General features: G+C 38.6%; 1 protein-coding gene across 1 annotated transcript; it reads left to right on the top strand.

The window, feature by feature from the left end:
• The first annotated feature begins 754 nt into the window (after positions 1-754).
• On the top strand, positions 755-27,683 carry enpp1 (ectonucleotide pyrophosphatase/phosphodiesterase 1). The gene is made up of 23 exons (XM_054618543.1): positions 755-1,008; positions 5,187-5,259; positions 8,774-8,834; positions 11,314-11,411; positions 11,494-11,573; positions 12,835-12,954; positions 14,081-14,190; positions 14,305-14,370; positions 14,455-14,527; positions 14,832-14,940; positions 16,492-16,623; positions 16,727-16,758; positions 16,896-17,023; positions 18,545-18,614; positions 19,602-19,689; positions 20,927-21,111; positions 22,009-22,048; positions 22,125-22,276; positions 23,567-23,702; positions 24,392-24,466; positions 25,599-25,731; positions 25,890-26,034; positions 26,195-27,683. Exons 1-23 carry the CDS (start codon positions 874-876, stop codon positions 26,345-26,347), a joined length of 2,394 nt encoding a protein of 797 aa, XP_054474518.1. The 5' UTR covers positions 755-873; the 3' UTR covers positions 26,348-27,683.

Raw genomic sequence — 27,683 nt, 5'->3', positions numbered from 1 at the left:
TCAAGAGAACTACTAGTCACCAGAAGTCATAAGTGTATCTCCCTTCTTAAACAAGCATCCAAGAGCATAAACCAGAGCAAAAGTACAGTGCAGAAACAAACTAATACGAATACAATAAGTGCAACAAATTAGTACACTGTAGCGTGATATACTCAAAATGCATCCGGTCGCTATCTCAGATTGTGATTTAGTCATTGTTTTAATGGGACTCAACTGTCCAAGACTTATTGATCCATGAACATGAATGGGACACACATCGCATCGCTCCGGTCTGACCACAAGGTGGCGGCAGCGTTCAGTCACTCCACAGTAGGTTTTTATTAAAGTTCCTCAACAACTGTTTGACTGATTTGGACTGACTTTGTTCTCATCTCGCAGCTCAGAGATCAAAATTGATGAACCCTTCTTAGGCACAAATATCCAGAATGAGTTTGTGTATTTTCTTTCTTTTGTAGCTCCCACTGCCATCTGAAGTGACTGATGCAACCAAAGTTAATGGAGAACAGGATTCACTGTTCACAGAAAAATGACACTTGAGCCAAAATAGCAGAGCGTTGAGGTCGACTCTGCTTTCTTTATTTTTTTTTATTTTTTATAAAATCAGTCTCGCAGCCACTCTCTCTCTCTCTCTCTCTCTCTCTCTCTCTCTCTCTCTCTCTCTCTCTCTCTCTCTCTCTTTTAGATCAATCACATGTTGCTGCTTTGTAAACTTGGAGACGTCAAGAAAAACGAGGCGGTGCTACACCGGAGCAGAGGGGTCACATCCCACCCAACACACAACATATAGTCCTCCACCAGGGTGAAGCTCTGTCTGTCTGCCTCTCAGTCCCTCCTGGATAAAACAACTGGCCGGAGCTTTGCACGCTCAGCAGCATGGAGGTAACCAAAGGAGAGGACCCCTCGGCTGAACAGGCTGCGTCCTTGTTCTTGGCACCAGAGCTGGAGAGTCAAAGGAGAAACACTGAACGAGGAAGGAAGAGGAATAACCATTGTAAAATCATAACTGGGGTAGGTTCAATGAAGCTAATACCTACATGCCTACCTCCATGTCTGACCTCCTAACTCTTCTCTAACTCCACACTACAAACAATAAGTAAAGGCCACATGTTGTTATTTATTTTCACACTCTTACAGTAAAATATCACTGCTTATTTGTTTAGAAAAAGTGATGTTATAACACAAAATAAACTTTATATAGTCATCTAAGTGCTATTTGTATCTTTTAAAAGCGTTATAGTGTTACTGTAGGGCCATAAAATAGGTCTATAAACTTGAAATTTGATTCTGAGTTTATAGTGGCTGTTAGAGCTGGAAAGATTAGTCGATCAACAACAAAAAATAACGTCAGCAACTATTTTGATAAGTGATTATTTGTTAGTAATTTCTCCATCACAAATATTGAAAATGTGCCAAACAAAAATGATTGTAAACTTCAAGTCTTTGGGTTTTGCACTTTTGTTAATAGCAAAACAAGACATTTGAAGGTGTCACTTTGGTTTGGATGGGAAACTTTTCCACATTTTTTTTGACAGAATGAGACATTAATCACCAGGAATCATAAAACACACAGTCTAGGGTCTACATTTCTACATTGTTTACTCTTCGTGTAATCCACAGCTGTCGAAGAGTCGAGACTGGCAGTGCTGCCAGTGTGAATGTGCAAACCAAACGTTTTCACCTCAGTGCAAAAAGACAGAGGCCAGAAGTGTCTCTGCAGGTGGAGATGATCCACAGGAATAGTATTAAACAGGAATGGATATTTAAGACCACAGAACTGATTGTTATCCAACAGAGTAAAGTTTCCGCTGACAGTTTGAGAGAAATGCAGTATTTCACTATTTGAGGATATTGGAGGGGTTTCAGGGGAGGGACACAGCCAGTGACTGGAGAGGTGTTTTGTTGTTTTTTTAATTTAAGAATGTCAGCAGGAGTTAAGTTTTAGGGCTGCAACTAGAGATTATTTACATTACCAACTAATCTGCTCATTATTTTCTTGATTAACTAATAATTGTTTCATTGTTTGGTTTATAAAATGTCAAAACAAAAAATAAAAATGGCGATTACTATATCCAACAGATATAAGACCAAGACGAGCAGAAACCCCCAGCCATTAAATGTTTAGTATTTTTTATTGAAAAAAAAAACAATGCACACAGCTAAAATCAGATTATAAATTCCCATTTTACATATCTATTGCACTTTAAGGTTCTTTGGATAAACTACCCACTGTACAGCCAGTCTAGGATTTTATAGGCAAATACTACTGCTGAAAGTCCGTATTCTCACTTACTCTCTCTATCTAGTTTATGGATGATCTAGCTTTGTTAGTATTCCCCTGGATTTTATTCCTGTCACAGAGGAACAGTCTTAAAAACAACAGCAGCCTGCATTGTCCACAGCTCCTTGAGGCATTGAAACAAACCACACAGACACTACAAAGAAACTAAATCTGGGATACATTTGAGGCTTTACATGGAGACTAAAACCATAATTGAAAGAATGAAAAAGGAAAATGTCATATGTTCTATATGCTGCTTTTCTTTGGCTGAGGTCAGGGCTATATCAGAATTTTTTTTATTTTACAGTAAAAGAATGACAAAGATAGATTGATCTGTTAAAATATAACCTGTACAGTCAGAAATCAGCTGACAGTAAACACACCTTTTGAACTATTTACTAAAAACCTCTAGCCAAAACCACAGGCACTAGTAAATTCAGCTGCTGTCTGCTTGGTACTGATTAAATACACATGTGGCAGAGTCTAGACAATAATATACTCTTTCCTGTCATACATCAGCCACTGTACAGCTGTTTGTAATTGTTATATTGGTACTTGATACCCTGCAGTGTTGTTTAAGATCTTTCAATAGGATGATTGCAACATTTTGGGACTAAAGACAGAAAGCACGGCTATTTTTCTCAAACATTAGGACTACTCATTAGCTTTTCAAACTCATTGAAGACATTTTTTATGCTTTTTTTCCTCATGTGGACTTTGTTGTGCTGTCGCAGTTTCATTTGGACTCCCAACAGTCAAATCAGGTCTTTGCTGTGTAGACAATGCAGACAAAACTGAAGGTAGTCAGACAAGTGGGTTTCCACCAGACAGACTGTTTACTTTCACAACCCACAAAGAGCATGTCTTTCCCAAGAGCCTCTTTCTCCCTCTCTCTCTCCATCTTTAGCTGGAGAAAATAAGTGCACATACTCAGACTCCACGCACACACAGCAGCATATTTTTATTACCATCTAAGAATTCTTGTCTATGTGAATCACACTGAATGGATTACTCATGGGCGATGGTTCAACAATCCTGCTTTTGAGACTAACCGCAAACTACTTCATATTTTAGAAAGAATAAATTAAAGGGCATGAATACAGCATTAAAATATATAATCTATTGTTGAGTCAGAGGGTTGTATTTGTTTTAAAACAAGAAAAAACAAGCCACAACATAACTTGTTCCCTGTGTATATCAACAATGGTTTAACATCCTCCTACAATTAAGTGTCTGTTTGATTTATGTGTCTTATTTGGCTTTATTTTGAGTCTTAGTTTTGAAAACAGAACAAAGATACGGTTGTCTGCATGGGAAAAGAGATTTATTTCAACACTGATGACAGAAAAGATACATAAGCTTTACTTTAAAAAATTTGGGCTGGGCGATAAGTCAATATGATAATTTAGCATCTTTAAGTGGTATTTCATCATGATAACATCATATATCGAGATATTGTGATGCAAAATTACATCGTCTGAATTGATAATAACTAGCACATACTAACTAAAACTTTTCTGAAAATAAGATCAAACTCAGTATTTGTGTTCATGCATGTTAACATAGGTAGTGTATAGCCGCAAATAGTTGTTTCTTTTTTTCTCTATAGTTTCATTTGAAATTGAGACCCCTATATGAGAAAGTGGGATTCTTACTTAAGAAAAGGTTACGACAAAGAATGGACATAATGCAATATTTTTGTAGGGAGTAGAGGAGGCGGTCAATGACATGTGATGAGGAAGCATTTACAGTTCCACTTTCAGCAGCAGCTCCTAGTCTCCTGGTCGGGCCACAGTAGGTGGTCCAAGGATAAATTTGAGGGATCACAAGATGGTCAGATTGATATAACACACTTATTAAACAACCATGATAACCGTTGCAGGCCTGGTGTAGGTGTGTTCAAAATACACCCACATCTCTAAATATACAGATAAAGACTTCCTTGATACGCCCCTCAAATTAAAACCCTTTGCCCCCAGTGACCAGCCATTTCTGGGCAGATATGAGCGAGCAGCTGATTTAAAAAAAATGGCTAGAAATACGCCCTTCTTTCACTTTTCAAGTACAGATGGCCAAGACAAACATTTGGACAGTTGTAGATGGTGTGGGGAAATGATTAAGTTACACTGGGCAGGGTTAAGGAAATAAATAACCTTCACTTAGCGCTGCAAGACCCGTATTCCACCCTGAATAGAGATGAACTCTTATCTCACAAATGAAGTAAATAATACTAAATATACATACATAGTTGTTGAGACATTTCACTAAAAAACATTCATTTAATCCCATCATGGTGCTAGAGGAAAAGTCAGAGGATCGCCAAAGTTTGTAGAACATGAATTTTCAAACTGAATTTTATGGCAAATCAACCAATAGCTGTTAAGATATTTCAGTTGGTGGAATGCACAACAAACACTGTCCATCACTAGACAACAAGATGTGAGGGTGGATACAAAAAATACTACTGCTAGAGCACACAGAACAACAACTTATGTTGTTGATTATGTTTCCTCAAAATGTGCTGATTTATGGCTCCAGTCAATGGGCCAGAAGTCGGTTGCAGTATTTTTACATTATGGTCACAAGGCATGTCGCTGACACTAGAGCGTGTCTGGAGTGCCAGTAGAATGAGCTGTTTTCACCACAGTATCATTTAAATATCATGTGGAAATCCGAAGCTTTTAAGTAGATTAGTGGTCGCTGATCAATTGTAACAATAGCACATTATTTAATATTTTAGAAAATTGTTGATCATTATTAGACACAGTGTTTGACTTTGGGGAGCTTACCTAAGTTCATTGTAAACATCTTAGGACATGTTTGTTGACAGTTTAGCTACATGTTATTTATGAACTGTTATCTTAAGGATCTTTAACAAACATCCTGACATTTGTTCTCTGGATTTAAGGTTCTGCTGCTGTGCTTCCTGGTGATCATTCTGGCTTTGGTCTTTTCACTGAGAAAGAGCAGTTCTGAAAACGGTAAGCACTGATGACCATTTCACTGTCTTGATTTTACAGCTGGAGCATGTTTTTGATTCCGTTTTGAAAATGAATGGTTTAGTAAAATAATATTTAGACTAAGTTAGGAAATGCAGAGAATTATTATTACAATTAAGATGTTTTCCAGTTCTGAATTTGGTGCCCCCCTTTTGTTGTTTGTAAGACCATTTGACAGACAGCAGTGCCCTTATTATGAATGTGTGTTACACGTATGTCGTTGTACTTAATTGTGGTTGTAGGTGATGTTACTGTGGAGCACTCTGCTGTTAAATGTCTTCAACTGTAATGTCTCTTGTTGGGTCCCGTGCCAATAATACATAAATCTAACTAACTAATTGATCAGTGGACACTAAAAATCACTTTCCATAGGGATTATCTTATTTTTCGAAGCAAAACAACTGCCATCAAAATTATTGGGGAAGATAATCATATAGAAATATGGGCTTTAATTAGTAAAATCCGTGCAGTGCTTCTCCAGGAAATGGAAACAAACTGTTGTGCCCTATTTACATAGATTGCTATTCTCACAGATAAGATTTCATACCCACATCTCTAAACGCTCATCTCCACTCTCAAAACGTTAACTATCACTGATACCATATCATATATTCTGACTGAGCTTCCTCTGAGCTTTCTCTTCAGTACACCACAAAAAGTGAACAGAGATACTTTGGTTGCAACAAGAGAGGCAAACAGAAATAACTGACTCAGGTTACATTTTGGAGCACTTCTTCAGTAAAGGCTGGTACAAGTTGTAAGTTGTCCCTTCACTGTGAGCCTCACTGTGACAGGACCAACCTGCTGTTTGGGCTACCAGAAAGTGTTCATATAGAGTCCGCTGTAGATCCCTCAGAAACTAGGGAAGTTTAAACAGGAAGTATTTAGAGCAGCAGTGAAGGAGAGTCATGTTACCAACCACCCAGTTGGGTGAAAGGAGAGATACAGAAGTGAATGTTAAAGACTGAAATTGCATATGATATGTCCACAGAATGTGTTTCTGTCAGGGTGGTGCAATCCAAAGTTGTTTTTTTACCCACTGTTACAAAACACTTCGTAAATTCACATTTAAGCGAGACAGGAATGTTCACCCGAGGTTGGCGAGGTTGTCTTCTGCAGCTATAGATTCCCTCTGGTTAGACGTGGGCAGCGGTGCAGTAGGCTCTTTGTTGCAAACTGCTGTGCCAAGACACGCCTCTTCCATTTCGGGGGCAGCGGTGGTGACTGTGGGCAACTGTCGCCAGCCCTGGGCGGGGTGCACTCTCTGCTGTGGCATTCCCCTTTAACTTATATTTCCCACCCAGCTAACATGAAAGCCATATGGGAAGAATAAATCTTGACTCTGCACTCAACCAGACTCCTTTTTTTCTTTTTTCACATACAGTACCAGTCACAAGTTTGGACACACCTTCTCATTCAATGTTTTTTCTTTATTTTTATTTTTTTCTACATTATAGATTTATATTGAAGACATCCAAACTATGAAGGAACACATATGGAATTATGTGGTAAACAAACAAATGCTCAACAAACCAGAATATGTTTTATATTTTAGATTCTTCAAAGTAGTTGAATGAGAAGCTGTGTCCAAACTTTTGACTGGTACTGTACATCCTGCTTTGTTGGAACGGCTACATCTTTTCTTAACGCTGCTTTCTTGGTAAGGCCTTTGGAAGCAGATTAAAGGAAATGAAAATAGCCCAGGACTCTACTTCTTTCTAGAGGACTGTATGTAGTATGAAATGCTGAGAGAGGCTTTTCCCGTGGATTACAGACCACAGTAACTTGTCCTCTGAGACGGAGCATCCCTGTGTTTGGTCCAAACCACACTGCTGGCCTCAAGAGGCAGTGAGGAGGGGCTTTCTCACTGACACGCTAAGACTCCCTCTGTCATGTGTCCAGTTAGCAGCAGGCTTGACAGATTGTTTTGGGGAGACTGTTGCTGGAAAAATTGTGTTCCAAAGCTTCCTGCTTACAGTCGCATTGTCTGTGGGAATGTCCTTGAGCAAGTTTGTTTCCAAATGCTCCGGAATAACAATAGAGGATACATTCTATTTGTATTAGATATGTGTTACAAGTTCTTGACAGATACTTGAGGGTTTACTTTGAAATCACACTATACACAATATAGCGAGCTGCAGACTCTGTAAATTGTTTACCTTAACCCACGTTGTTGGGTCTCAAGAATGAAGATAGAGGTTAAACATGTAATTTAAACCTCTTTCTTTGGAGAACACAGTTTTTGTCCGATGATGTCTAAACACACTTACAATGATATTGCTCAGCTAGCTACTCGCACAGCTAATGATCAAGTGTTGTTATATATGACAGGTGGGGTCAGCTAATCACCCCAAATCACAGTTGATTGTATACATTTATGTAACCGTTAAAGTTGAGTCATCAAAAAGAAACATTGGGGTTTTACAGAAAAGAAAATAGATATTCTGTTGTATAAAAACTAAACAAAAAAAATGTAGAACCCACATTTACAATGTAAGATGATATAAATGAATAATTAACACAAGGACACTGGATTAAAACTTAACTTTAAATTATTTTTCATTTCACTGTGTCAATATGTGTAACTTATGCCACATGACTGTGTGTAATGTGGAGGAGGTCACTCGAAGTGTTGACCCAACATCACCCCACTCCACCCCACATCACCCCACTAGCTAGTGAACATGGTGGAGTATTTGGCAGCTAGAGAGACTAATATTTTCTTGGTGGAGAGCTAAAAGAAGAGTAAATATTGGATTTACATTTGTAATGTGGTCAGAAACAAGACACTGATGAAGGTGTGTCTGCCAGATGTGCAAATAGGCGACTGTTTGCAGGTTTAAAAAATCTGTACATGTTGTAGGTGCTGTAGTTTTCTCAGATTATGTAAATTAAATGAGTCAAATATAGTGATGTCTCTTGTTTCACATGAATGTATTTGGCTCAATTGATATAAAGATGATGTGGTCGCTCTGTTTTGGAATCCATTTGTGCTTTTACGCAACATATTCATGTGGTTCGCAGAGTTGTGCTTTCTTCTTGTTCCAAAAACAGGTGGAAAGACTTAACTGGCCACAAGGCACACAGGAAACATTTCTGCACTTTCGCTTCCTCTTGTATACCACTGGAATCACTCAATGATCCCATTTGATTTTGCAATAATGGAGAGTGGATTCTACATGTAGATCTGCTGCCAACGTTTAAACAATGTTTCAAAGGTTGTTTTTTTTACATGATTTTTTTTTTTTTTTTTACATGATTTTTTTGCCTATCCAACTTTGGATACTTTGTTTTTTATTACCTAAGAATGAGCTGTTTCTTTTTTACATTTTCAGGGGCTTATCAGGGGGCTTATAAGGTTTCTTGGCTCAGTCCTAACAACATTTATTTTCCAAGACTCTGGTTCTTATTTAAGTCTGGTTTTTCAGTATTGTGTGTTACTCTATGCGACTGAAAATGTGTCTCTTTTTACTGACTGAACTCTCCTCTTTTCCAGCTGAAGGTGAGATCTGGCTGCAGGCAGCAGATCAGGAAATTCAGTCACGGTGTCCACCTGGGTAATACAATACTCCTATTCTCCTGGTGTTAATAGAAAACAATACCTCAAATATCAGCTGTCCTAGTTTGGATTACAGCAGCTTCTCTCTTCCTCAGTGTAAAATCTCTCAGCATGTTCTGGTTCTGAGAATGAAGCTCTTCATCTGTAACTCCCACAGTTTTCCTGAGTTGAGCCCATTGTTCCAAGTAGGCAGTTCTTAGTGGAAATTAAACTGTGACCACAGAGAAAAATAGAAAGGCTTTTCTGTCACTGTCAGTCTTTTTTAGCAGGGTGTAAATAACCCAAACACATGATTCTTTTTTTTTATGACGATGTTGGTTTCCCGGAGAAAAAAAAAAAGGTAACCGATTCTATGGAAAGCAGGCTAATCACTCTTGAGTAATAAGGCGTGTGTTAGTGAGTGTATGTGTGGGGGTGTATGAGTGTGCGGTAACAAGTTTGTGTGTTTCCACTTTGGAAAGGGAGTAACCCCAGACAGACTCATTACACTATGGAAAAGAAAACCTGTGGCTCCACATGAAGCTATTTTTGTTTGAAAGTATCTTTAAGTAAATTAATGTTGTCTGTGCTTTTATCTCAAAGTCAGTCATTGTCTTGGGTTTGTCTAAATTGTTTCTGTTGGTAAACCACATTTTTATTTTATGAAAACTTCTCGATTTCATAGTCCAATATGATACCAAGTATTGGAATGGTTTATAATTATTTACTTGACATGTGTTGTCCTACATAATTTACAACTGAATATTTTTTTTTATATTGACAAAAGAGGAATGACAGCGTGTATTACATGACACTACTCTATACATCTGATTGATATTCAATACCTAGCCCTATGTGTCTGCAATATTTTGATAACTGTATAACTAATCACACATTGTAAAGCATTAACATGTAACACTTCAGATAATTCAATTACTGTAGTGCCCCCAATGAAAAGGGCCACGCCCTGTTTCGGGGAACAACAGACCTCTCTTAGGCCACGTCCACACTAACCCGTTTTCAAATGAATCCTTATATCTTTTTCTCCGTTTGCACCGAGCGTCCACACTACTCGGCGTTTTAGGGCACCGAAAACGGATAAATTTGAAAACGCTCCCGAGGACGGAGAAGTCCGAAAACGATGACGTAGGCACCGGCGTTCGCTATTTGATTGGTTCTTAGCAGTTATGACGTGTCATTCCCTGATTCGTCACCCCTTTACCACGTGGCCCCTTTCCTTAAGAGAACAACAACAACAACAACAGCCTTGATGCCGATCGACTACCAGGTTAATTCAACATAGACGTTCAAACCTGTAGGGACTTAGGACCCAGGGGAGCACAGGTGACCCGAAGGGGGTTCACGGTTTTTGGCTTCAGCTGGAATCAGCTGTTATTGGAGAGATTAGAGGGGCGTGTCCCGCGGCCTTATCAGCCCTACAGGCAGGGGCGCCGAAAAGGGGGGGTAAAGGAGACGGATTCTAGGGGCCCATGATGGAGGGGGCCCAGAGAGGCCCCTAATGATGATGAAATTATAATACAGAAAAAATAATGACACTAAGTTATTAACTAACATATAATCACACATGTTTTATTTTCCATGTCCTGGTAACAATTCCTTTATTTGTTTTGGAAGCATCAACCCCTGCAGGGCCCCCCCTTCCCCCCCTCTATTTACGTAAAATGGTTCAGTCCGCTGTGTTGGGGGCCCTGTAAAGATTCTTTTCATGGGGCCCAAAATCCCTAGCGGCGCCCCTGCCTACAGGACTAATGACATACTTGTGTTGACCAGATGTATGGACCCATAATCTAGTGAACTTCGTTTAATGACTGCTCATTTAAAGTACATGTGCTGTCTGTGTGGGAGAGATAGAGTTAGACCTGCAGTGTTGTAACTAAGCTTGAAAAATAAAACTTCTAAAAACTTCCACGAAATGTGTCTGTTTAGAGTTCATGGAGGAAGATTTTAGAGGAAGTTCTTAAGTATCAAGCACGACAAGTATCAAGAGTAGTGTAATGGTATTATCTGTAACCAAGCAACCAATGTACTTCCTGTTTACACCGGCACGAGCATGCCCAGTGTACGTGAATAGTCACGTGATATTCGTTTTCAGGGGAGCAAGTCTGGACGCACATAATTTCGAAAACGATGCTGAAACGATGTGTGGACGGAGATCTTAAAACTCCGTTTTCATTTCATTTGGTTAATGTGGACATGGCCTTAGTCTTTGATTTATGATCAGTAGAGTCACATTTCTCTTTCTGTTCTCCTACTCTTGTGTTTGTGTGGTCTGTGATTTCACTTTTTTTCCTCTTGCCTGTTCAGTCAAAGAGCTGCTTTGTACTCTCTACACAGATCTACTGTATAACACTACTGCTCCACTACTGGTGCCAAAGATATCCATGTCTCCTGCTGAGTGACTATTCTGTTTCCTCATTCACAAAAGCACCTCAGTGTCCACTTAAGGCGTCTTTCTTCCTCTCTGTCTTCCCACACAGTTTCTCCAGGCCTCCTCTCATCCTGGTGTCCTTGGACGGTTTCAGGTCCGGGTACCTGAATGACCACAGCAGCCACCTTCCTGTCATCAACAAGTTACGTAAGTCACCGACATTGTTGACTCAACAGCTCTTCATAGTTCACTAAGCTTCCCGGTGTGACTGAACTTTACTGTGTTGCAGGAAACGTCGGAACAACAACGCCATACATGAGGCCTGTTTATCCCACAAAGACCTTCCCCAACCACTACACTATTGTGACTGTGAGTGTTTATTCGTTTTACTTATTTCTCATGTAGATTACCATCTAATATACATTTGTTTATTTATTACATGAATATATATATATATGAATATTTACTGAATTGTATTGACTATATCAAATACAGCTGTTCCAAGGATAGCTTTATCCACAGGTGCCTACCCCTACTGCATTAATTTTCTGTCTCCATCACTAGCAGTCGGAAAGAATCTGTCCAAGCTTTTTGATCCCTATAAGCGGTTATTCATTGTACTTTATGTTAGGACAAGTAGTTTTGTCCAGTAATTCCCAACCTAGGGGTCGGGCACCTCCTTGGGGTCACAAGATAAATCTGGTGAGTCGTGAGATACTGAATAGGAAGCCAAAGAAAATAACTAAGTTCTGCTACACAAATGTATATTCATTTCTAGGACTTTTTTTGTGTGAAATATTGGATAATTTTATCTCTTTGGCCTCGGGCAATTATTTCAACAAACTATTAGAAGTTTATAAAGGAAATGTCTCTTAATACTTTGTACATTGGAAATTAGTGTAGTTGTTCTCAACCTTGGGGTCGGGCCTGCTTCAAAGAGTCAAATGTAAAATCTTAACGGTTGTGAGATAATTGATTGGGCAGGAAAGATGAAGAACAAAGCTTTGTGAAACAAATATATATTAATTCTATTTTATCATCTATGTTTTTGAGATTTACATCCATGGGTCTCTAACAGTTATTTAAACAAATCCATCTGAGAAGTTTAGAGTGAAATTTCTCTTCAGTGGTTCTACTAAAATCTCATTCATTAGAAACGTAACAAGAAACACTGAGTAGAAACTGCTTTTTTTGTTAGAGGGCACATGTCAAAACAGTTGGAAACCATTGATTTACCCTTTAACAATGTATCTTTATTATATTAGCTCAACATTTTTATAGTCAAATTTCAACCTGAAAAGTAACTGCAGCCGACAAATAAACTGATTGGGGTAAAATATTCAATATGCCCCTTTTGGAAAAGAGCTAAAAATTCAATTTGAGTAAATGTACTTATTTTCCACCACCACAGATCACTGTGAGAATTGGTGCTTTTCCCTCGGATTCTCTTCACAGTAGCACAGATGTTACTGTGGAGGTTTAATGGCTTATGCCTGCTTTTGGAGAGGAGAAGCAGCAGAACTGAGGGGCTTACAGAGCAACTCTCACCTTTCTTGGTTGAAAACCGACCCTGCAATAAAAATACACAGCCGTGGTTACCAGTAATAAATAGACCTGTTTTTTTCTACAGGGTCTTTATCCTGAGTCTCATGGGATTGTGGATAACAAGATGTACGATGTGACCCAAAACACTTTCTTCAGCTTGAAAACTGAAGAAAAATTCAACCCAAAATGGTACCAAGGAGAGCCAGTAAGTGAATATGTGCAACCTTGATATTGTGTAATAAGGTGGAAATTCACTGTTCAGTGAAAGTTGGTCCCAGAGCAACTTAATAAACACCTCTTTAGGATTATAAAGTTTCCACTGATCAGGGCCCCACCTGGGAAGGATTCTGAGCCAGAGGCTATTTTTTTTGTAACACACAAGTTAACTGGTTTTGTGGTAAACCTGACATGAATGAGAAGAAGGCACTTGTCTTGTGAAAGAAATATGAAGCATTGCGCTCAGATTTTCATAGCTGTGACTCAGGTCCCTGAAGTGCATTAAGAAGTTTCTTGATATAATTATGGATTCTGCTGGTGCAAAATGACAGCTTGTGAGGGCTGCCAGTGGTGCTTGTTTAGACGCTTTGTGGTTCCCGTTTAAATGGGAGGTCTCTTAAATCTCATTCCTCAACTGTGTGACAGGCCACTCCTCTAGAAAATACTCCATGCAGCAGGCGTGTCACTTTCTCTAGGAGGGATTGAGAAATAAATGAGTGATGACTCATGGAATTCATTCTTATGAACTAATACAACTAAGTGCATCTGCCCAAGCATGTTTATAAGCCTGCTGCATAAACGAAACGCTTCTACCTGCAGATCACTCTGATAAGTATTGATTTAACATCAACATATGCAGTTAGAGTTCCATCAGTCTTGGCTGGTCTGTGAGGGATTACACTTTTATTCTACTGGACTAAACAGTGTTGGTGATGAGATGTACTAAGATGAACAAATGAAGTATTAGTCTGCTACAGTTTGGTCTCTGAATTATTCATGAACCCCCATGACACTTATCTCCCCTTGTTTCGTATTTTCTTTCTTTTTTTCCTCTCCTTTTCTTTCTTTTCCTCTATCTTCATCTACTCTCCTTTACCCTCATCTCATCTTTTCTCCTTTTCATTCCTTCTCCTGTCTTCCCTTCCCTTCCGTTTCCATTCTTTTCTTTCCTCTCCTTTTCTTTTATCTCCTCTCCTTTCATATCCTCTCCTTTCCTCGTATCTGTTCTCCTTTTCTTTCCTTTTCCTTTCTACCCTTCCATCTCCTTTCTATTCTTTTCCTCTTCTTTTATCTCCTCTCCTTCCCTCTCCTCTCCTCGCTTCTCCTGTTCACAGGTCTGGATAACTGCCATGCATCAGAAACTGAAAGCAGGAACTTTCTTCTGGCCTGGCTCAGATGTAAGAATCAATGGCACTTTCCCAGACTTGTACAAGACGTATGACAAGTAAGAGTGATGCCAATTTGTTTAATACATCTAAGTTCATGACAATAATATTAATGGCATGCTGTAGTGGTGTTTGAATGTATTCATAGATAATATGGTGTTTTTTGTGAACAGGAGCATTGCTTTTGAGCAGAGAGTGTCGACACTGTTTGAATGGCTCAGTTTACCTCAGGGAGAAAGGTATCGCATGTTCTTCATTATCATTAAAAATATTATGTTTAAGAAACTGAACATTACACTTAATTGTTGCCTTCCTAATTTTAGACCTGACCTCTACACTTTGTACCTGAGTGAACCTGACTCAGCAGGACATCGTTATGGGCCAGCGAGCAGCCAGGTTAGTCTGTCGCTAAACATTAAACATGCATTACAAGCTGGTTGTTAATTACCTTACAGATCAACAGATGAGACAGAACTAGTGTGTGTGTGTGTAGTTCATTGTTTATCCTTGGAAACAATAACAGGACAAAATCAAGGTTATGAACCAAGCTGACAAAGCCATGTTAGTCCATTGAATTTACTAATTATTTATTTGCTGTAGCAAGTTATTCTTGAGGTGTTTACATGATTGAGTTACACTTTCCCTGAATTCTCCTAACATGTAAAATCTGTGAAAGCTTTAAACGCTGTTGTGCCTTTAGGTCCTTCAGGCCTTGATAAATGTGGACAACATTATGGGCATGCTGATGGATGGCCTGACACAGAGAGGCCTGAACCACTGTGTCAACATTATAATTGTATCAGACCACGGTGAGATGACCACACAGCCTGCACACAGATGTGATACAGTTTATAGTGTCATTTTACAATTGGTTGATTACAATTTTGTCACCAAGTGGACCAAATGAGCATTAATACAGAAGTGAACTCTGTCTGTCAGGTAAAGTAACATAAATTCTTTAAACTGTACAATGAGAAAAAAATTGCACACTTAATCAGAGGAAGTTATTTTCCATCCCTTTTTGTCTTTTTCTTCGTGTTTCATTTAAAGCTGAGTATTTGCTTACACACAAACTCAGGTCATCCCTCCTAAATCTCTGTGGTTAAACAGTAGTAAGACGTAGCGTCGTTTTAAAGCCAGTCTGCCAGTGATAGGGAACTCAATGTTTTGTTTTTAAATGCCTAGCTGTGATGATCTGATCATTTAAAGGCAAACACTTAAATAACTAAAATGTAAACAAAGTCACACTGATCGCTTAGTGAAGTCCACCCTAAAGGCATTTAAAAATAGGTTTTCCCTTAAGGAACTTCTGAATTGTGTTCATAGTTTTTGCCGCCCTGCTGTCAGACCAGTTTCTCATATTTGTTGCTTACAGAATTTAAATATTCCCTTGTTTCCATGTTGAGAGGAACAATTCTCTGCCATGTAAATATGCATAGAGGTTACAGAAGCGCTTGCAGATATTAGGCAACACAAACAGTATAGCTGTTTATCCCGAATTTACCACTCGGATACAGCACACATTATCATGCATGCCTGTATTTATGTAGTCATAAACACAAGCACCATAACGATATCCTAGATTTGGCTTACATTTCATGGCCTCTTGTGAAAGATGTAACGCATGGAAACTGCCACACCAACCCACGCACATACAGACACACTGGCCTCAAAACTTAGTGTTTTCCTCAATGTTTGACTTGGTTGAGTCACTGCACCTGTTACAGGGAAAAACTACAGGCCCATGCCAGAGAGAAATCTGATGAATAATGAATCTGCTATCTGGGAGTAAACTGGTAAAAACTGTTCTCAGTGATATGTTAGCAGGACATTTTGTGACTAGAAGTTTCTCTGGACATCTGGAGACCATATGTTTAGTCTTATAATTAGGCATTTTAAAGATCAATGCGCGGGAGTCAATGTGGTTCAGGGGCGAAGCCCAGCTATCTTCATTAAAGACATCATTTTCAAGAGAAGATAGTCATTTTGTTTTGCCGTCTTAGTTTTTAGTCTGCAGCGAGCCATCAAGGACAAGGAACAAGAATGATAAATATGTGTTATTGCAGTTAGATATCACACAAATATAAATCTATAAATGTGCTGTAAAATGTAAGAGTTGTTAAACAGTGGAACTGACAAAGTAAGTGCATTTCTGACTAGATAAACCTTTTTGTCACTACAGGGAAAGAACATTCAATTTAATCAGAAAAAACAATAAATATCATACACATACAGTAAAGTCATGGATTTTGGTGCTCAAACTTCACATATTTCATGCAATCATAGCTAGATTTGTCAAGTATTTACCAATTCAAACAACATTTATAGATAATAAAGCAAAACAAATTATTTTTTCACAGGTATGGAAGAGGTTTCATGTGAAAAGGCAGCGTATGTGTCAACCTACATGGACAAAACTGATGACTTTGATGTCATCCAGGGCCCGGCTGCTCGGATCAGACCCACTCACCTGCCAGAGGATTTCTTTTCCTGTGAGTTCCTGTCGATAACACCCAACTTCCCCTTCTTCCCCAGCATCACTCAGTGTCAGTTTGTTTGTAACAAGTGACCTTGTCCCTGTGTTTCCCTCCTCAGTTGACTATGAGGGTGTGATGAAGAACCTGTCGGTATGCGAAGTATTCCAAACGTGACTTTTGTGTTGATAAGAAGAATGAAAAATGATCTGCTTGCTTGGCCTCACGTCAAACAATCCTGTTCCCGCTGTGCTGTGTGTTGATTCTCCTCTGCTGTGTCTGTTCTGAAGTGCAGGACCGCTGACCAGACAATGAGGCCGTACCTTAAAGAAAACCTCCCTAAAAGGATGCACTTTGCAAACAACAAACGCATAGAGAGAGGGCATCTCTACATGGCGCATGGGTGGCAGGCTGCAATGTAAGTCACCAATCAGGCCACAGATTTCCCTGTGTAACATCATCAAACTTTGTCAAGAAGGAATAAAGAAGCTGAAAAGATGATGACTTTTGGAAAGCAGTGGTGTTGGGGAGTAAACCTTTTACAGGCATAGTTCAAGCCAACATCAAATCCGCCACAGAATATACTTGCCTGACTCTGGCTGCTGACACTCATTAATGAAGAAGAAAAAAATAGAGTAAACAATATGCAGTTATACAAGTACAAAAATATAAGCCACTCAAACAGCTCCTAACAACCCTTGTGCACATTCGCCAACATGAAGTCTGGAGAGGTATTTTCCAGCCTTTAGCCACCTCCAGTCAATGAAGAAGACCATTAGAAGTGGCTGAAATTTTTAAAAACTAGCCTCTGGACCTTTGCGCATATATTACTTTGTTAAGCACATCCAGTAAGCCTCTTTCCCTTTTAAAAAACATAAAAAGAACATTCTCCAAACTGCTAACTGTAGCGTAAAAATAGCCAAAGGGGCTGAAATTGAATGTTGGAGAGCTGACCCAGTTGATTTATTTTACTAGGTTGAAATGTTCCTTTTATTTTTTTCAAAACAGAAAATGCAATGACTCTGTTTCCAACTTGCTAGCCAGTGGTAAGGAGGGCCTATAAGCAAAACAAGCTCTCTGACTGACTGGCAAGAAGAAAACTAAATTAGCCACTTTTGTTTAATGGTTGCCAAGCTGTGTGATTGGAAAAAAAGCATTTTGCAATCAGTTGCCTTATGTTTGGAAAGAAATGACAAAAAAAACATAGAAGTCAAGTAAAGTGAAGTAAACTAAACTTCACTCTATTATTATTTGGGTTCATTAATTTAATTTATATGAGAATTTTAAGTGCAGCAGGGATGCAAAACTATCTTTATTTTTTTAAGGACAAAGTTAGAAATCAAATGATGACCTGAGACTGTATTCCTTTAGCTTGGTAAAAGACTAAAATATAAAGATTAAATATTATAAATACAAAGCCATGGGGCTTTTTATTGCATCTCACAGATTTAACATGGAATAGACAGTACAAAGTAAGTTTAGCTTTAGTTTTAATGCAGTGGAAGTTACCAGAGCTGTTACAGTAATTGGAGTTGTCAAGTCTTTCTGTATGTGAATTTAAGTACAATAGTTGTCATGGAAACAAATATAAAAGTTTTCTTTGGCCACACAGAAGTTGAAGCATTTACAGTAATAAGTGTTTGCCATCGTTTATAATGAATGAGGCATGGTATGTTAGAGAAGAGTTGTACAACACGTTTGATGGATAGCAACCATGTAATCATGGAAAATTGTTTCAGGCTGGAGAATTCGTAGCTGCAGCGTGATATGACTCGCTCTTTAAGTTATATAGATTTGAATTCGCCTGACCTTGAAATTGAATATAAGATGAATACACATGTCAAGAACTATCAGTGTTGTTGTGACTTCCACCATTAATTTCTCTCTGACTTTTTTTTTTAAACTCCTCAGATAAAGTGTTTCTATTCTATCTTGACAGGAACCGACAGGAACTCAAGTACTGCAACGGTGGATTCCACGGCTCAGATAACCTCTTCACCAACATGCAGGTCAGAGGAAGGAAACAAGATTATGTACATTCTTCATGATACATGTTTACCACAATGTCAAGAATCCTGAATAATAACAAGGTCTAAAAGGCCTGAAGTCTTAGCTGTTAACTTGTAGGATGTTTGACAGCTTAAACTGGCCTTCAGAAAACAAAGATGCATTAAAGAGTATGAAGTTGTTTTACGCAAGAACAAGTCTTTCTGCTTCAGTTACATTTGGTGCAGACCAGAGACAGTAGCAAAGCAGTACAAATCGAAACAATTCAAAATTTTATTTATTTATTATACAAGACTTTATACAATAAGAATGCAGCAGATTGACCACTATTGTCACTAGATTTAGGAGTTAATGTTGAGTCTAAATAAAAGATACATCTCTGTATTTGCTGTTTTGTTTTTGTGAATGACACCAAGGTAAAATACAAAAATACTGTGTAGCTCTAAAACTATACTCAACCACAGTAATCACATTTGTTTTGAAGAGTTGCTCTTCACCTCACATACTTTTTTTGGAATGAGTTGGTTTAATTTGGAAACGTGTTTGTGTCAGCCCACCTTCGTGTCAGTCATCATAAGACGTCGGTGTATGAGTCCGGACATGGTTTATTCTGGAATTTGACTTGGTATAAATAGCTCACAAGGTGCTGACTTCTCTAAGAAAAGATATTTGAGTTAATAAAACATCTACACACAGCAGAGAAAAATGAGCTGAAAATAGTTTACTTACCTCCAAATATCCAAACCCACCCAACCAACATTTTTCCTAGAAGAATATTCAAGGTTGTGTAAGGTAATTTTACTGCTTTAGTTCATTTCAATTATTTACACGTGTTTGACATTGTGTTATTTACAGAAAGAGCTTAAATTAAGCGTCCCTTTGCAGTACCAACAGTTTTGTTTGGATAGTTCACTGTACTCTCTCATTTTCAAATGTCTCCAAATAAATACATGAATGTCAATATGTTAATGTATATCTACTTTTTCAAGGCGATCTTCATTGGCTTCGGTCCAGGATTTAAAGAACACACCGTTGTGCCTCCTTTTGAAAACATTGAAATATATAACCTAATGTGTGGTAAGGGAACTGTACTATATCCTCCTTTACTGTAGCTGCTTCTTTAGTCTTTTATTTTAGTTTTTAAATGAATACTTCGATTGACTGTGTGAATGAAAATTGGTTCTGCATTTACCCACGAGTCTCCTCTTTACAGACATGCCCATTTTATGATAATCCCACACATTTTCCACAGTTTAAATGTTGATTTTTTTTCCGCCTATTCTATAAATGGTGTATTTTAAAATAACTGCATATTTGGGTCCCTATGCAGTCTTGGAAATGCATAATTTGTATGACTGGAAAACCAAGACTCTTCTGAGTAGAATGAGCTCAATTACAATCATGTGTGATGATACTAGTCCCCATTGTAGCCATTACACATAGTGAGACCATTTTATTTTAAACTTGTATAAAATTACCTGTTGTGACCTTGAGGATAATCACAACTTAATGGAGCTTTACAACTTTAAACTAGAGACCTTGGGCATTCAGAGACATTTCTAGGTATATTGACTAAAGTTGTGTTTCTGAGCAGTTTCCAGAGGAGAATGGTTTGCAGTCAACTGCTAAATATTCTTGCAGAAATCTCCAAACACAGTTAAACACAGAAGAGGAAACAGGTGCACTTCACCTTCACTGAATTTCCGTTTGTTTGGCACATCCAAAAAAAGAGCAGCAAGAAATAAAGAGCAGCCACATTAACCGGATTTCTTAAAAAATAGGAACTAATCCCCAGTTTAACCCAGGTGTGAAACACACACAACAACTACAGTTAAGTTGGGTACTGAAGATAAAAGTAGGACCAAGTACAGAAGCTCTCAAAAATCTAGCATTTAACATGTTAGCAACAGTCAGATGAAGTTCTTTCTACACTTTTCCCTTCCAAGTTATTTGTTCATATGATTCAATAATGGGCCGTTACATATGACTTACTAAAAAATAACCTTATATATAAATTCAATTGACATTTGTGTCTGACTGGTAGCTCCCTATATGATATTAAGAAGCCTTATATAAAGGCAACTTTCTTGAGTAGTTTGAATTCTGTGTGATCCCTCATGTTACTGGTCCCAACACTGTAGAGGTCTCACCAAACCCTTGTATCTCCACTGTATGATTGTATCATGAAATATTACTTTAAATGTCAGTAATGATGTCCGAATCTATAATCGATTGTTAAAAATTATGCTGACATGCTGTGTAACGTCCAGTTTGTGTGATAAAAAATGACAGTTTTTCTCTCTTTCTCCTCTAGATCTTCTCGGTATTCGTCCTGCTCCAAACAACGGCACTCATGGCAGTCTGAACCACCTTCTGAAGAGTCCCGTCCACCTGCCAGTCCACCCAGCACAGCTCTCCCATGAAACCCCATGTGAGGGCAGTGACCCTGTCCCCGCTGAAAACCTGCAGTGCACCTGTACAACCCTGGACAAGGCAACGGTATGTGCCAACAAGTTAATGAGATCATAACAGTGCTTATCTGCTGGATTAGTCCACTACTTTAGTCCAGACTGAACTATCTCAAAAACTGTTGGATGGATTAGCATGAAATTTGCTGAAGATATTGATGTTCCCAGAGGATAAATGCTAATGAGTTTTCACGTATCTGGTGTAACTATATCACCTTCTATCAGTAGAAATACAGGAATACCCACATTCATTATCCCCCGAGGATGAATTGTAATTTTTTGTTCAAAATCTTTAATACTAAATACCTACAAAGCTAATGACATTCCCATTGGCCTCAGCTAGGTTATGTGTTGTGTTAGCAAAAGTAAGCATGCTAACATCATAAAAAAGAAGTTGAACATGTTAAACATTGCCCTCTAAACATTAGCATGTTAGCATAGCCATTGTGATTTTTATTTATTTTGTATTACTTCAATCTTTATTCAATATTGGATAAAGCTTTTTTATTGCTGTGCGAAGTTGGCCTTTATTTATTTACATGTTAGCATACTGATGTTAGCATTTAGCTCAAAGCACAGTGTATCCACGATGTATAGCCTCAAACAGCCGCTAACATGGCTGTGAACTCTTGTTTCGTAACATTTTTGGTGTTACAGGTAATATTTCCCTCTCTATGCTTGTTCCAAGCATTATGTTTGACCATGCAGATGATTGAAATATAGTTTAATAAAATAATTAGTATTTATTCCACTAGAAGTCAAATTACCAGTTGATACAGTTATATTACCCTCAAATTGACAAATAGTCAGAATCAGATCTTTTCCAGTGGAGATATTTTAAAACATCACAGGCTTCATACACTGAATGGTGAAAGTGACGTTTTTTTATGTATTAACCACAAGCATACTGACAAGAATTTCTTTTTAGGAGACAGATATGAACAGAGCTCTCATGACAACTGATTCCAGTGAGTATTGTTTTTTTATTTCCTTACATTTTTTTAAGAAAACATTGTTTGATGTATATCCATTGTCCCTTCAAAGCCGGTTTACGTCGCCTCCACCATCCCTTTGGTACCCCTCGAGTCGTCCAACCAGGCGCCAACTTTTGTCTTCTTCACCAATCCGACTACCTCAACGGATACAGCAAAGACCGCCTCATGCCCCTGTGGGTGTCGTACACCTTCCTGCCTCTGGTGAGTGCTGTTTGGAGCTGTCTTTTATCTCTAAACATAGCCTGTACAGTTGAGTGGTCCAGGCTGTATTTCATCTGTGGTTGGTGCATGGTAGGAGCTTGTTGTTCAGTATCTGAATCCCTCCTCTAAGCAGCTGTTACTCATCTTCTGGCTTAAACACTTCTTGTCTTTCTCATTATGCGGTTGAGGTTTAGTGTTGATCATGACTTCAGGCAGAGTGATACATTCCCGGAGAGGTTACACTGTTGTACCACTCTGTCTGAATGATGGAGCTAGTGAGGATTTATTTTCATTCAGGCTCTACCCAAACACAGTATAAGCTGAATATGGCTGTACTTTATCCTCTGTGTTAATTCTGTCTTGAAAGTATCATGGTTTAGAATGTGTTTTGTTCTATATTTTGCTCATCCCTCTTGCACACCCACGGAAAACTTTTTCACAATTTCACAGCTTGTCAAAGTTAACAACTCCATATTACGCTAGCTGCAAGCTAATTTGCCCACTAGAAAATCAATTAATCAATGAAAAGAGTGAGGCCATGCTACATTTTTATTCTTTCACATTTAGGATGTTTAAAAATATGCATGGCCTTTATGCTTTATTTTTCTGCCTGTAATTAAATACAATGCTGGTCTGATCTTTATAGTGAAAATGGGAATGTCACTGAAATACATTCTCCCTTTAAAAACTCATAAATATTCATTTATCACTGGATATCGATAATTCCCGATCGCCTGTAAACAAATTTTACCAGCCTCAGCTATACCTTGTGTTTCTTGCTAATTAGTAAATGTTAGTGTGTTAACATACTAAATTAAGATGGTGAACATGGTTAATATATATTTTATTGCGAGCTGTTAGCATGCTGATGTTAGCATTTAGAAAAAGGTACAGCTGACCTGCTATAGACTGAATTTCTTTACGTTACACTAGTAATTAATTGTAATAGGAGCTAATTAACTGTTTACAAATTCAACAATGTTACTGTTTTACTTATAATGAGCACCAAGTTCATCGTCCTTACGGTAAACTTCTTGAAAATTATTTGGAAATGATGAACCCTAAAATGAAGAAAATTTAAAAAATGCAAATTTTATTTATAAGAAATGCCATTTTCTTCTATGACGAGGGAGGGCAGTGAGCTGAGATTATCTTTTAGAAAGCTCTGCAAACAGAAACAGCTCAATGTCCTTGCTGACATTTACAAAGCAAAACCAAGCCAAGGGATCTTACGCAACACAAAAATGTCCCACTCCAAACTTTTAACTACTGACCGATCCTCTCCCTCAGACCAGAGTCCGACCCCTGAGCCCAGAGTTGGAGCTGTGTGTTCGTGCTGACGTACGCATCCAACCGACCACCAGCCAGCTGTGTCTGCGCTACAGAAACAACTCCGCTTTGTCCTTCAGCCTGCTGCATCCCCCCAGTGAGTGTGTGTGTGTGTGTGTGTATGTGTGTTAGTGAGTATGTATGTAAGTAGTTGAGGGGGTCATGGCCCGCCGTCCCAAGCCGGGTGTTGAATTCAAGTTGACGTGTTTCAGATCCACATTCTCATGTAAAAATGCACCTGTGCTTTTTGTCTGCAACAGTAAAGAGTGTCCCATCCCTCCTTATTCAGACGCTGTAGATTCACTGTATTTTAAATGAAATTCAGCTTTCAGGTAGCTCCACAAAAGGAATTGACTGACTGAAAGAGAGAAGTAAAAGCTCTGAAACAGCTGTGAGAAAGTTCGACTTATCAATATTAGACGTTTCATTTTGCTCATGACGCTGGTCCACAGTGATCCGAGACTGGGATTTGTGCAGTTAGATTAAATATCGATTAAGAAAATTAATGTGAATTATGTTTTCTGACATATTTAGAGAAAATGAAAAAAAAAAATGGATTGAAAACCAATATGGCTGAGTAATGCATAATGAAAAGATACGTTAGTCGCAGCTGTAAATTACTTTAACTCCACCAATAAGTGAAGTATCCATCTCAGCCAGATAATACTTTAATACTTATTTTCACATTATACTTCAGACTTTTACAACATGCAGTTCATGTTTTAAATCCATACCCAAATTACAAACACATTAAATTGTACTTCACTTCTCATTTTCTCTTTATAGGTCTGAGTGCCAACGTAACAGAGGCAGACTCTCTAATCACGAGCAACTTGGCACCAATGTTCCCTGCATTTAAAGGTGAGTCAGTCTTCCAGAAATCTACCTGCTCCTGGTTTTCTAGCTGGACCCAAAGCTGTAGATGGGAAACATGGGGATGCATGAGTTAAATATTGAATTCCAGAGTTGTCAGAAGGGTTCATTTGCCAGCTGAATGAAAGCTTTTGAGCTGAATGAGAGCTGAACAATTTAATTAACTAGTGAACTGAAAAGATTCTCTGGATCACAAATGAATGCTCTGTTATGTGTATTAAACACTCTTGTTTTTGGGTGGCAGTTATTGTGAATTGTCCGTTCTCATGAGCCATTTTTACTGCTCAATATTATCCTTTTTCCTAAAAACAGGCTATACTTTTGGTTCCTAAATACACACAACAGGAGTCCAAAGATCTAACCACTGTGATTATATGGGACTACTGTACTTTAATTTAGACAAGCTATTTATCTAAAGCACAATCAAAGGTTATATTAGAGGAGCTTTTCAAGACTTAATCCTCTTGCCATCCGACTGTAGGCACTGATGTTTTCTTCACAATAAAATTCACTTTTAAGGTGGTCGGATTTGCCAGACTGTGCTCTTAAAAACAGCAGATGGGAGTACACATGAAACCATTCTTAGCTATTTGGTGATTAAACGATTCAGTTTGCTTGGCTGCACAGATGAGCCATGCTTTTGTTGAAACTTTTGTTGAGTGATTAATGTATTTAAAAGTTGTGTGTTAGAGACAACACTGCTCTGGTAGGGTTTTCCACTGGGGCCACCTACACTCCAAATGGAAACTCTCTCTCACTAGTATGAGGTCCCAGTGGAAGGAAAACCCCGTCCATGTACTGTTGTTTGTGTATGTTAGAGGCATATATATGAATCAGCTAACAGATGCTGCCCCCTGGTGGCACATCGCTGTGCCCACACTGTGTGAACCTCTGGATGAGTTCTGATAAACACTTTATAGCTTGTTTTCACAGTTGTGTTTGGTAAAGATTAAACAAAAAAGACAACACTTGTTAATAAGCCCGTAGGTAGATCCTTCCTTTTTTATTTTTACATTTATTGATGTAATCACTTGCTTCTCTCTAATGACTACAGTATCATTGGTTGTTTGGTAACTTTGGAGAACTAAAGGGTTCTTGTGTGTATTTTCATTAACCACAGATGTTTGGATCCATGTCCATGATGTCCTTCTTCCAAAATATTCACAACAGCTGAACGGAGTTAATGTCATGAGTGGGCCGATATTTGATGAAGACTATGATGGAAACGTTGATGCGCTCAAAGCAATCTCAGGGTAAGTCAGCGGCACACACGTCAGTCGATCGATTAGGGCTGCATCCAACAATCAGTTACATGAGCAATTAATCTGCCTATTCTCTTGATTCATTTTTGAAAGTTTTTATAAAAAATAAAAAAAGGAAGAGAACTCTAACCCTAATCCTGTTTCTCCAGGAATGATGCTCCCATCCCGACACATTTCTTCTTGATCCTGACCAGCTGTGGGAACTCGACCTTCGGCCCTGTTGACTGTGAGGGTCCCCTGCAGGCCAAGTCCTTCATCCTGCCCCACAGACCTGACCACACCGAGAGCTGTGCTGTGAGTTTCATCACTGACTCATCTCCTACGCATTTTTACACATCAGCTACCCTCTGTAGAAACCTGCTGACAGATCCTACAGTGGAAAAAACACAATGATACGTTTTCTTTGTTCCTCCTTTCTCTTTTATTGTTACCTTTTTTTCTTCTTTCCCCTCAGGTCGGGTCAAACTTGTCGTGGGTGGAAGATTGGCTGCAGTTTCACACAGCGCGAGTCCGAGACATCGAGCTCCTGGCCGGACTCAGCTTCTACCACGACAGGTTATCAGTTGCAGAGACGCTACAGCTCAAGACGTTGCTACAAACTGCGTAAAATCTGAGACATTATCAAATGGAGCTTTAATTTACAAAGGAAGCCATATTGGTCTGCACCACAGGCCTCAGTCCACATGGACACAAACAACGGGTGCCTCACTTGTAAAAGTTGTCTGTGTCCAAACCAAATTGAGCATTAAGTTCCATCTGTGTTTTTTGTGATATGTCTTATTCCCCCCAAAATGTATCATGAGTCAATGTGTGATAGCTGTATATATGTTTTTGAATGATTTTATAGCTTTAGAGCTCCGAAGCTCAGAACCAAAGACGCCGTCACATCTGCTGAGTGGCTCTAAAGTATTTCCTCGGATGGGAACAAAATAAAAGGGAAAGGAAACATTTATTGATGAAAGAAGAATCTATTTATACTACAATTGCTTTTATTGGCAGGGGCACATCAAGAAACACATGACAATCTGGAAACAGTTGTGACTGCTTCCACATATCTGGAGAGCTGCCTGCAGCAGCCTCAAAAACACCCAAGAATTTAAGAAAGAAAAGAACCTTCCAGATGTTGTCATTGTATATTCATGGTTGTTATTTTAGTTTTTTTCTTTATACGACACCAATGATGTTTTGAGTACTTTGTGAATTGTTGCTTAATGCCATTTTGGAGATAATTATACAGTTTTGAGTGTGTGTGTTAACTGCATGGATGGATAATAAGACTGAATTTCCCCTCGGCACTGACATGTAAAAGGCCTCCCACCTCTCCTACATACAGAAATACACCCAGACTGAAAGAGACAGAATGACTGCAACCAACGTGACTGGTTTTAAGGTTGTTTTGTGTAGTTCTCTGCTTGTTTTCGCCTTTTTTAATTTTTTGTCTCATTGTTGCCATTTATGTCTTATTTCTGGTCCTTTTGCTTTTAGTGACATCCTGCAGGTGAAGCAGCAGAAATGTCAGGTGCGGCTGTTGGTAACTAATAAAGGATTATCTTATCTTATCTTATCTTAAGAACTGCTGCTGAACTTCAGTATTTAGTTTGAGCTGGAGATGAGGAGAGCTGTCTGTGCCCAGTAGTCAGTAATCAATTATTCATCCATGAGGGTTTGTGTGTGTATGTGCATGCATGCATGGGTTTGTGTCTTTATGTAGCTGAAAATATTTTTGGGATCAACAAAATTTATTTTCAATCTCTTTATCTTTGCTCTTTACAGCGACTGTCTGGAAGTTAAGGTTGGCGCGTAGTTTAAGGAAAATAAGAACAGTTCAACAGATTTTGTCATCTCCAACATGTATTCCAGGTTTTTTATTTTGGTATTTGTATTTTTGGTAATAGCAACTACTGTCAAATACACAATTTCATATAAAAACTCTTCTACACTGA

Source organism: Anoplopoma fimbria, chromosome 18 (assembly GCF_027596085.1).
Source record: "Anoplopoma fimbria isolate UVic2021 breed Golden Eagle Sablefish chromosome 18, Afim_UVic_2022, whole genome shotgun sequence".
Lineage (NCBI taxonomy): Eukaryota > Metazoa > Chordata > Actinopteri > Perciformes > Anoplopomatidae > Anoplopoma > Anoplopoma fimbria.
This window is presented reverse-complemented; position numbering and strand designations above follow the sequence as displayed.

Coding starts and splice junctions, on each gene's coding strand:
- enpp1 (XM_054618543.1), top strand. CDS start 874: ATGGAGGTAACCAAAGGAGAGGACCCCTCGGCTGAACAGGCTGCGTCC. Junction 5,260..8,773: donor AAAGAGCAGTTCTGAAAACG/GTAAGCACTGAT, acceptor CCTCTTTTCCAG/CTGAAGGTGAGATCTGGCTG. Junction 17,024..18,544: donor CATGGGTGGCAGGCTGCAAT/GTAAGTCACCAA, acceptor CTATCTTGACAG/GAACCGACAGGAACTCAAGT.